The sequence below is a fragment of the Chaetura pelagica genome, unplaced genomic scaffold, assembly GCF_000747805.2.
Source record: "Chaetura pelagica isolate M959 unplaced genomic scaffold, ChaPel_1.0 scaffold516, whole genome shotgun sequence".
NCBI lineage: Eukaryota > Metazoa > Chordata > Aves > Apodiformes > Apodidae > Chaetura > Chaetura pelagica.
This window is the reverse complement of record NW_009953654.1, coordinates 85,236-97,004: the sequence shown is the minus strand read 5'-3', so window position 1 is coordinate 97,004 and position 11,769 is coordinate 85,236. Positions and strand designations below refer to the sequence as shown.

Below are 11,769 nucleotides of genomic sequence, written 5' to 3'. Positions count from 1 at the left end.
TGGCCACACTACACCTTGAGTACTGTGCCTTCCCACAGGAATGGGCAGAGGAAGTGCTCGTCCTACTATCTGAAAATGCCTCCTTGCCAAGTCACTAGAAATCCTGCACTTCAGACATTATGAGCTGTTGGGAAGGGAAAAAAAAAGGAAGGGGTTGTGGTTAGAGCTCCACAAGCATCTATTAACAGCACCCAGTCTACCAACAAACCTGCAGGCACAGAGACTGCCAGCACCAGGAACTGATGATGCTGCTGGCTCCCCCTGCCCCGCTGCAGCCCCTGCTGGCCACCTGGCAGCAATCTTACTGGTCCCAGCAGTGTCCCTGTGGAAATGACTGGACAGTGAGCAGGAGCTCTTAGCAGTTTCCATCTTTGCTGGAGTTGACCCTGTCTCTAAGGGACCAGGGCTCACTCCAGCTCCCAGGCAATGTACAGCCCAACCCTGTGACCCTGTGACCTCCCACTGTTTCCATGTAAGAACCTGCCCTGTGTTGGGAAAAAGCACAAGTCCCACATAGGATCAATACTCTGGATACTGAAGGCAGAGTTTTTGTGTTTTCTGTCACTTTCTTGCATGGTCAAAGGCTTACATTTCAGTCCAGCAACTTCATAATCTTCTTCCTCCTCCTCCTCCTCCTCTTCCTCAGCATCTGGTTCATCAGAAGCTTCCTCACCTTCTTCACCTTCATCTTCAGCAGAATCCTCTGTATAGTTCCTAGAGCAAGGCAGGTAAACACATCTGTTGTACCAGAGCCTGGCACCAGAGGCCCTGGGCCCTCTGAACTGCTTGCTGACAGGGAAACCCAGCTCACTGTAAAACCAACACCCCATCTCAGACTGAAGCAGTCTCCTATATATAAGAGAGTATCAAGTTGTAGGGGCACCATGGGCTAAAAGGGCACCATGGTCTGAACACCTGGGCTGAAAATCCCATCAGCTGAATCTGTGTATTTTTTGCTGTTTTAGGCACCTTGACCCCATGATAATGGATTTTAAGACTGTGATTGTTGTGCAACTGCTCCTCCCCAAGAGGATGTGCTGCTGTTTTACCCAGGTCTGCAGGCCTGGTCTAAGGAGTATCTGAAGGGGGACCTTTCTGTTTCTGCTGGAATATCTTCCCATTATCTCCTTCCACTGTCAAGCCAGTTGCACGTGCACTAGAGGAAACAGACCTTGTTTAGCATTATTCACAGATAAGCTGGTATTTGTTATTGAGAAGAGCATCAGGCTTCCCAGCTTCTGATGTCAGAAGCCAGAGACTTCCCTCCCAGGACAGCTCTGACTTCCCCCATGTGTCTGCTAAAGCATTCCAACTGTTACAAAAGCAGGAAAACAAACCAGAATGAATAGGCAAAACGGGACAAAGGCAAAGCTTTAGTGGGAGTCTCAATCCTCTGAGAAAGAGGATCTTGAGCAGTAAAAGGAATAAGCTCCCACGGTACAGAGGGGGTAAAAGTGATCCCAGGCTGACATTTTTTCCTGCCTCAGCTAGGCAGACAAGAGCAGAAGGCAGGTAACAGGACAGGTGTTACCCCACCTGATGGCTCTCATCCAGGAGCTGAGCAGCTTGCAAGGGACTCTGCCACATCAAAGTAACTGATCTCAGGCTAGAGCAGCTGCACTGAAGCCCTGTCATTTTTATACAAGCCTGATGAACTCTTAAATGGTGCCCAGGGAGTAAGTAATACTTTTAAGGCCATACACCATCTGCATGTTAAAAGCTAGTGCACCTCTTATTGTGCTGCTGCTTTGCAAGGGAGGGTCTGTTGAGTGCTTGTGGTTCAGATGCCATTTGATAGCCTCACCTCCCTGACAAGCAGGCAGATGCAGCACAGAGTCACCATCAGCAAGAGGACATACATTGTCAGCAGGGAAATACATCTTGCTTACATTTAACTCCCAGCTTGCAACTCAAAAAACAACTCAACCTCTTGCTGTCACAAGGTAACTACTAATTTCTTCTGCAGAGAACTTTGATTCCTCCTCAAATCATCTTTCCTCTGTAGCCCCATAAGGGCTCCTGCCTTGTTAAGGCTTACCAGGCCCAGAAAACCATCCCAGTGACATTTTGCAGCCTGATTTTTAGTAGGACAGTAGGGGCTGAGCTGCAGCCTGGAGTAATGTGAGCTCTAACTTGCCAAGAACTCACCAGTAACAGCCCAAAGCACCACAGAGCTGCAGTGCTACCAACTACACTCCCATGAAAAAGCAACACACCTAGCTGATTTTGGTGGATGTCTTGTGCATGTTTTCACTGTCAAACATCAGTTATTTATTAAAACTCCTGAAGTTGTCATGGGTCACTACAACACAGGTGTGTTGAAGTTGCAGCCTGAAAAAATTGCTCTTCTATTGTGCCAGTGCCCTGGAGTCAGCAAGGCTGTTTCAAACCTTTCAAAGGGGCTCTGTTCTGGTTGCCTTGTGAAAGCCCAGGTAGAACTGGTGATGCCAAGGAGAGGAGGATCACTCACCTGCCCCGGGAGCTACGCCTGGCAGTAGAAGGCTGACAGGCTGGGCACTGCCACTCCCCATCAGGGATCTCGTAGAGCGCGGGTCTCAGACAGAAGAGGTGGAAGGCTTTGTTACACTCATCACACAGGATCAGCTTGTCATCCTCACCTAGGAGAGTGCAACTCACTTGTAAGGAGTGCCACAGCCCTGCTCAACCTTAGAAGCTGCTGCCGTGCTGGATGTCAGGACAGAGCAAGAGAAAGGTGCAAAGTCCCCTCTGTTTGCAGGGACCCTTCCTGCTTGGTCCCATCACTGCACCATTTCAAACCAGACAGAACGATGCAAAGTTCCTTGCCCTGCAAAGATTTCATTTGAGGCAAAGGTAGAAACCTGCCAAATAGGTTACACTCAGACTAAACCTTAAGCTAAACACTGGGAAAGATAAAGCTGCTGTAAAGATGCCCAAGAGCCCAGGAAGCGGCTATAAATGCAGGTCTTCTTATTCTAGCCTCAGTCTGGACAACCTGCACAACTCCCTTCTTCTGAAGAAAGTTCTTCTCAGTTCTGCTGAAGGTAACAAGTCTACACAGAAAATCAGTATGCAGCAGAACTAGTCTCTCTGTACTTCTCACCGATGCAGGGAAATGGGGAGACACTCCTGAGCCAGCTACTTCATTTACTGAAGAGGAAAAAAAGGAAGTGCAGAGAGCTTGCCAACATACCCTGAACGTTGCAGTTCCCAAATTCTGTGAAACTATCATCTGTTAGTCTCAGGTGAGCCCCCTCTTACATCTACCTATAGAAACCACTCTCAACAGCAAATAGGACAATTTTGGTGTTGGTTTGGAATATCCCCAAGGCTCCACAGGGCAGGAGGATGTTGCACCAATTCAGCCTGTATTTCTTTGAAGAAGTGGATGGCCTAGCTTTTTGGTAAACAAAAGTGGCCCAGCACGCCCCCAGAGGTCTGTCTGCCCTCATTTCCCACTAGTGTTTCAGCAAATAGTGAGACAAAAAGCACATGATCAGGCAGAATGTGCTACCAAGCTCTTTCCTCCAGGCTTCCATCCAAAAGCAGAGGTTATGGCAGAACAAATACTAGTGCTCCATCATTGGTGACACCCCTTCTATTCCTCCCTCTGCCTGCAAGACTCTAAAGCCCTTCACCCTACAGTGTGTAGAGAGAAGGTAACCCTTTGTCACCTATTTGGTTACTTCCCCACCCTTACCAGTGGGTAAGGCTTCCAGCTCAAGCAGTTCTACTCCCACTATAGCCTCAAAGTAGGAGCGTTTCACCTCATTCTCTCCCATTTGGCTACAAAGGATAATAACCTTCCCAACCTCTCCTTGCTCCTTCCTTCTGCGAAGAACGGGATTAACTGAAATGGCTCAGAGACCCAATGACCATTCCAACTCAAAAATGCATCCAGGGAATGGACAGTGGCACGAGTGTTCCCAGAAAGATTTGTTGATTACTTTTGTCCAAGTGCCCTAAACATCCAGGGGAGAGCAGCTTTGCAATGTTCTGCAAGACCGTGTTCTAGCTGCACAGGAATGGTTTATTGAAGTCGGGGTCAAATGCTCCTGATTGTGAATCCTAACTCAAAATACAGCCAAAGACAAGAAGGAACAGACTACAAGGACATGTTGCCTCAGCAGGGCATGGAGAGGTACCAACGTCCAAGGGTTCTGCTGCCAGGGGCAGGAATTCATACCTTTCTTGCGACACACTTTGCATCTGGCATTCTCTGCTGACATGTCCCACTTGATACAGGCATCCAGCATCCCGAGCAGCACGTGCATCCGGGAGAAGGTCTGGGCCTCCCGGATTGCTGTTTTCCACTTCTCCGTGGCTGAAGCAACCTGCAGACAGAGCTAACAACTCACAACCAGGCACACAGACACAGCTCGCTACAGTCTGAAGATGTTTTTATATCATTTAGCTGGGGCCCTTAGTAACCAGAGCTCAACTCTGTATTTCTTTCCTTCCATACAGCCTCAGCAGTCCTATTTGTGGTTTGTCCATGACCAGCCTCACTGGATCAGACAGTTTGTTCATTACAGCAGAGCCCTTTTGCGTTTCATGGCCAGGCTGAAACAACCTATGTGAACTCCACTAAATTCTTGCTCTGAAAGTCTAGCCCAAATAACCATCAGGCTAAGAAAATAAAAGGCAGAAATCTAGCACTGTAAAATGCAGGATGAAAGTTGGGAGGCAGCTGGCAACACCACCTGAGCATGGCGGCTGGGAACAGCCTGTGCTGCCCTCCAGTGGGTTCTGCAGAGACAATCGAGACAATCAGCAAGACCCAGCACATGCTTGGTCCTCCTGGTCCTCTGAGCTGCTCAGCTGGCACTGGGGACTATGACATCAGTCACAATCACATCTGACAGGCAAAGCATTTGGAGCCCCAAATATGAAAGCAGCTGCTTTCCTGAGACAAGATGACCTCAGTGCATGTGAAATCCCAGAATTAGCTGCAAGTGAGGATGGAAGGATTGCACCAAGGCAACTGCTGGAGTCTGTAGGCAGCAACACACATGCCAACCTCAAACTCAGCTCTGGAGGTTCAGAAACTACGTTGGGTAAATCGGAAATGCACCAGAACAGAGGAGTAATCCAGAGCTACTGCATGTTCAACTCCAGTGTTAATCCTCTGCTTTACAACAATGAGGTGATGGCCTAGACATGACAGGGACATAATAGGACTCAAGTGAATGTTCTTCTACCCCAGGAGAATGAAAAAACAAACAGTGAAGTGTCAGATGGGAAAATCTAAACTCTGCAGCTGACAGCAATTTGGGAGCCAAACAAAACCCAGGATTTTTGCAGAGTTGCACATTCTCCTCCCACTGAATTTGAGGAAGCACAGCATATATTAGGTGCTTGGAAAAACACACAAACTGTTCTCAAATGCCAACATCCTTACTGCCATGGCTGGTGTAGAACCTGGAGCCCACGACATTGAAGACAAACAGAAACCTGCACAGCCCACTGTGGCAGATCACACAGTGCTGTGCTATTTCTCTGCAGAACACTGTTGAGGTGCTTCACACACCATGTAATTGATTTTCCAAGTAACTGTTCCATAGGTTGTGCTCTTAACATACTGGGTAACTGCTGGGCCAAGATAAATCTGCAAAAGCTGTTGGCAAGTTTTGCTCAGAATCTTCTCCCCAGGCCTGTGGAATTTAACAGATTTTTAGCCAATCTTCCCAAGTATCATGAGACTATGGCATTCTAGCAGGACCATTACCAAGGGAGTTCACACTGCCAACGAGACAGAACAGGAGATTGAAAGAAGTTATTTAAATACCCTCCTGACTGGAGAGGAGCAATCTATCAGGGAAAACGAAACAAAAACACTCAAGAAGTCCTCAGTCATATTTCAACTTCAGAGTGACAGAAATCTCCTGCTGTGGTAAAAGGGCACAAACTTCCAGCTAGAAAAGCTCTCATCTGGCATCCTGAGATGACAGAATTCCCTCTGAACAGCTGACACAATAATTCCTTGGTTGTGAAGATGCTCTTTGAGGTATTGTCTGTAGGTGAAGATCAAACCCCCTGTCCTTTTCCCTTGCAAACAGCAGGGCTGGAACACCTACCCATGCTCTTCACTATGCTCAGGCAATTGTACTGCAGTGTCACATATTCCCAGTCCTATTCTGGGATAGTTCAGTGTGCTGCTGCCACTGGAAATGGGAACATTTGCATAGACACAGAGGCACAAGACTGATTTTCAGCCACAACCATAAGCTGGGTCTACAGTGCAATCCTCTACCACTCAGAAGTGTGATCTCTGTGTAGCTGAGCCAGCAGGAACTCTTACTATAGACAATTATGTCAGCAAACGGGTGCCTATTAAGCCATAACTTGTTACTCACAGGAAAAATGAGACATAACCATACCACAGGACTACAATTTCACTCTTATAGTCTGCAAGTACATGAAATGTGTTTTTTCCAGTACAGCTGTGCTGTATTTTACCTGCTATGTCCTTTCAGTGCACTTCTGGCTCTAAAAGACTTCATAATTCTTGGCCTATGCAGGCGATTTGTCTTTAAAAGCTTAACAGACAGTTTTTTTATCAGGTAACTACATAAGATCTGGGCTGCTCTTTCAAGGTCATCTATAAAGGTTTTCTGCTTTGGCAAAAATAATGTTCATTCCAGATAAACTGAGGCAGCCTCTCTTTGCCCCAACCAAAACCCAAAGCCAAACAAACCATCAAACAACTCCAAGAACCCAACAAAAATGCTGAACATGGCCTGTACCATCACAAATGTCTAGAAAAACTCTAAGCCAGAGAAATAAAGCACTACAGAAATAAATGCTCCGGAGACATGGGCACAACAAAAAAGCCAGTGCTCTGGAGGGAGACCTGCACCATCAAACACTCAGCCTGGCAACCCTGCAATCTGTGATCAATTTTAGGCAAGTAAAAGCTTAGGCTTGAAATGTCTCTCCTACAGCTTCAGCAACAGTAGATAAGAACTGAAGTGCAAAGCTCATGCTGTTGAGTGTAGTGCAGATAGTGTATGAAATGTGATGCTATCCTGAAGACATGGCCTCCAGGTCCAAGCCTTATGGTTACAGCTGTAAGACACACCAGAGTAAGGCATGATCTGGTGTTGCTGTAGATACAGGAAACGTGATGATCCAGATCTTTTTTATCCCAGACTTGAATGATTTTGACAGTTCTGTGTTCTGCTGACAGCCTTTAGGATAAAATAGCCTTCCATTCCCTTTGCACTAAAGACTGGAAGTTTCAAAGTTAGCAAAGTCTAAATACTTCAGGACAACTGAGGAACATGACAACTTCTAGTGCTTAGTCAAATATATTGTTAACATGGCAGTGCCACAGCAGAGCAAAACTTGATGTTCAAACATACACTGACAGGAGCTTTAAAAAAACCACACAAAGAACCAAACATACCACACACAAGCACCAGACAAGTGTGTAATATATCTTGTTAAAGTTGGGAATTTCAAATGCTTCTGTTGATCCAATTCTCATCTTGCTACTTCTGCTGAAGTCAGTGATCAATCAGGGCACAGCACTTTGAAGGGAGCAGTGGGCAAAGTCTTGCCATGGGTCACTAATGTCCCATTCAACTCAGTGCGCTGAAACTACCCAAGCACCAGTAGCCCTTGCAGGATGCAACACTGGTACAGCTCAACTGCCTGTAGGAACCCACCAAATCCCCCACAGCTCTTCTCCATCCATTCTGAGCTTTGATTTGGAAGGTTATGAGTTTTCCCTCACAATACCACTTTTGTACTGCAGGCTCATGTGGCTTGTTTGTCCAGGTGTCCAGACAAGCTGTGTGCAACCCACCTCTTCCATAGGTGTCTCCATGCATAGGATGATTTGTGTCCCTTCTTGCACACTAATATTTACCTGAACCTGACCTCACAGCCACGAAAACCTCACCATGTCTCTCCTCCTCTTTACAGATCAAAGGCATTAAGACACCATCAGTCCCCTCTGATGCATAAAACTCCTGTTAAGTACTCTAAAAATGCTTCCTAATATGCTTTTATTCAAGTACCCAGCTTGTGTGAGGAACTGTATGAAGGAAGTAAAATATTTTACTTCATCCATTTCCTGTTCACACTGAGAAAATTATCTGTAATTCCTCAGTAGGATTTTCATACCTTTACTCTTCAAAATACAACAGTGAACGTTTGGCCACATACATGCCAAACTGTCTGCAATACAAACTTGGAATAGGGAGAAGCTGCTCAGGATTTAGTACCTGATTAAATGTCTTATCCCTACTCAAAGAGTTTTATGACAAGACCAAACCAGAGCCCTGAAGGGAACAATACCTTAGCTTCTTCTGCCATTTTCCTGTCTTCATCTATCTCCTCAGCCTTGGCAATGTAGTCTTCTTGATGTTTTCTTCTCTTCTGCTTAGGGGCCATGAAACCTTGCAGAAACTTCTTAACAACACCAGCCTGGAGTGCAATCACACACTCTCCAAAATCCCTCAAGCTCTCCAGTGAGTACACCTGTTAGGAAGAGCACAGGATCATGTTAACAGTGGGATGCTCCTCTCCCTGTTGTTTGAGGTGGGTCTGTCCTGCAAATGGATACAAGTGACACTTTATGCAGTGTTGTTATTTGACATATTTGGTTATGGCATCAGCATTTGCTGCTGCTTCTGCTAGAGTCCACACTGAGCTGGTGATCATGCATGGTGCTGTTCAGAAACAAGCATCATGCCTTGAAAAAAAGACAACAAACCAAAACCACAAAACCCACAACAAACCACCAAAACCCCAAATACTTGATGACCAAGTGCCAAACCATTCTTCCACACCTATAGGGGCTTCACTTTTCCCCTCCTAATGCTTACAGCCCCATTTATGTGGGGAAGATTCTGCAGTGACTCAGAGTGCAGGTTAAACAGAGCTTTAACCATGTCCTTGGGCAGGAGGAGCACACTCCAGTCAGAGGAGTCTACCCCCACCAGGCAGATTTATTCACTCTTCAAGGCACTCAGTGCACCAGTAACACTCACATGAGTTAGGCTAGCCAAAACTAGCCAAAGCACTAACAATACCTACTTTAGTTCACTGCACAGTTACATCCTTGTGTTGACACACCCATAAGCAGAACATCCATCAGCCCTGGAACTGGGGCACAATCATAACCCAAAGCCTAAAGTGGCCTGAATTTATGCAAACAAAACTAAATTAAAAAAAAATCCCCAAACCACAGAACAACTCCAAAATGGAACACTGCTGTCTCAACAAAACATACCTGCTTTGATGCAGAAGCTAAAAATCAGAGTTCTGGTGATGCTCCATAAAGAAGTCTGCCACCAGATGAAGGAAATAGGACAATTTAGCAGCTGTGCAGGACATGGAGCTCCAACACTGGGACTCACCTACACCAAAAGGACCAAACTAACAGCTGTGTAATCTTGAAATAACAGTTCAGGAAGGGAGGACACATGACAAAAATTATTTTCCTGATCCTGTCTGAAGAGAAGAAAAGACTCAACACCTTCCCCAGAAAGTATTAGCTGGTGCTTGCTCACTCACTTTCGCTTCATATTCTGGTGTCACATCAATGTATCCCAGGCCTCCTTTTTGCAGCCGCGTCGCAACCTCAATCAGGTCGCTCCGGAGGTAGTTCAGCAGCTCCTGGTTACCATCACAGGATTTGAGGCCCAAGTTCTGTTTCCGAGCCAAATGGATCGAATGTGTGATGTCCTGATACCTGGAAAATCAAAACCAACCCTTGAATTCAGGCAGGCCACTGTGCTGCGAGCTGTGCAGGCACTGGGGCAACAAAGGCACCCATGGTGATCTACGTGCTCCACCAGTGCAGAACGTTCTTTGAAAGACTCTTGAAAGCACGTGGTAGTTCTGGCTCTAAGTGGAACAGCACTGCCTTTGTTTCCAGCTGCAAATAACAATGTAAAGACTGACAGAACCTCTTCACAATTTAGAGTATCACTTCCCATAAGCCTGCAGTTACTGCCCAACAGGAACAGCAATTTCTCATCCTCAGTGTCCTTCCTCTTCAGCACAGGCTCAATCAAACAAGGTGCAGATTGCTGCCCCAGGAATGGAAAGGCTTGCTGAGACAAGGACAGGCTTTGACTTTGAGAAGGCACACAGGAAAAAATAAACATTAAAAATGGCAGGCTCACCTTTTCTCCAACCTCTCCTTCAACTGGCTCTCTCTTACTCCCTGTGGGTGCAGGCAATCCAGCAGCTCATCCAGATCCTTCTGACTGTCACAGAGAAACCTGGAAGATAAAACATGCACCACCATCAGCTGAAGTGTTTCTGTGGTAAGACAATTCCTTCTTCTAAGTAGCTCACAAGCATGAGCACACAGGGATGACAAGAACCATTATCCCAGCCCCATGGATCAAGGTGAAACATTTCCAGGAACCCTGGCATAAGCATTCTGACTTGGACTGGCCTTGTTTCAAGGTCTCCAAACATAGCCAATTCTGGGGTAAGAAAAAAAACACCCCAACAAAATAAACACAGAACTGATTTATAGATTTCTCCCCATCAAGTTTATTAAACCACTGACATTTGAAGGTAGTCATCTACTCCAGGGATTAGACTCACTAAGTTGCAGTCAGTTGAAATAACGTGAACGTCATTTTAGATGCACTAGGAAAGATTAACGTGCCATGCACTGCCCAGTAATTTAATCACCATTACTGCAGAGCCTTCAGCTTCTTCCACTAACCCAAAAGCCCCTAGATTAACAAAGGATATGTCCTTGCTTACACCACATCTGCTGATGATGTACACATGTGGCTGTGAGGCCCTGCAGGTACAGACCTCCTTCTTTCTAAGAAGCTCACCTTAACTTCAAAGCTCTCATGCAGGATGTGAAAATGGTATTTATCAGTTTTAAACCTTTCTGCTCAGAAAATCCTTCAGGACAGTAATGGTAAATCAGCAGTCAGCTGAACCTAAGGGGGGAAAACTTTGCAAAGTCCTCTCCACACGGTGTTCTCTCCGTGATTCTAGAGTATGATTAAGTTTTAATGCTGGGCTGTAGATGGAAACTAGTTTAAAGACATGAAATTCTACTCTTCTGTTTTTCAAACCCTAGGACACCATGGAGGCTCCTCACCTGATGTGGGCAGGGATTCAATCTCAGTCTCAAAGCTCATTTACAGAAAAGAAGACTAATCCCATATCTTCTAGAAGAGAATTGCTCCTTAGAAGGAATAACAAAACCAACCTTACATGGAACCAACTGCAAAGGACCATGATGTGATCCTTACCAGCCACTGAGAAGACTCCAGATCTAATTTTTCTTCCTGAGCACAGGCTCAGATGAGCCAAGCAACAACTAGAGAAAGATGCTGTTCTGGCTCCTCTTGGAATACCAGTATCCACAATGCTTATTTTTCTAGCAGAAATACTTACTAAACATCATATCTGAAAAGAAAACATTTTAGAGTTCTAGTATGCTCATTTTAGGGGAAATGGCCTCACAATGTGCATTGAGAAAGTTGCTTTAGGTCATGATGAAATATCAGTCACTGCTGGTAACACACCATAGGATCCAGCTGGAAAATACCTGAGATGACCATGACCCAGCTTTCTCAGCTTTCCCCCATGGCTACAAATCTAAGGGGGAAATTCCCTGCACCGTTTTGTCTTACTGTGAATGTGAAAGGGCACTGGAAACCAACAGCATCTGGTGCTTGGGTTCTCCAGTGTTCTGTGGCTTGGGGAAGGACAACACGGGCTGCTGGCCAGTTTGGGAGAGTAGTTATCAACCTTTTTTAAAAGCTAGGGTTAAGCCCTGGAACAACTTTGTTCCTG

General features: G+C 45.8%; 1 protein-coding gene across 1 annotated transcript in view; it reads right to left on the bottom strand.

The window, feature by feature from the left end:
- Nucleotides 1-11,769, bottom strand: part of BAZ1B (bromodomain adjacent to zinc finger domain, 1B) — a 48,721-nt gene that overhangs the window by 4,806 nt on the left and 32,146 nt on the right. Inside the window, exons 11-16 of the mRNA XM_010000206.1 lie at nucleotides 10,119-10,217; nucleotides 9,505-9,682; nucleotides 8,284-8,466; nucleotides 4,166-4,313; nucleotides 2,471-2,618; nucleotides 590-714 (exon numbers count right to left, since the gene is read on the bottom strand). Coding sequence (XP_009998508.1) covers nucleotides 590-714; nucleotides 2,471-2,618; nucleotides 4,166-4,313; nucleotides 8,284-8,466; nucleotides 9,505-9,682; nucleotides 10,119-10,217 — 881 coding nt within the window. The remainder of the gene's footprint in view (nucleotides 1-589; nucleotides 715-2,470; nucleotides 2,619-4,165; nucleotides 4,314-8,283; nucleotides 8,467-9,504; nucleotides 9,683-10,118; nucleotides 10,218-11,769) is intronic.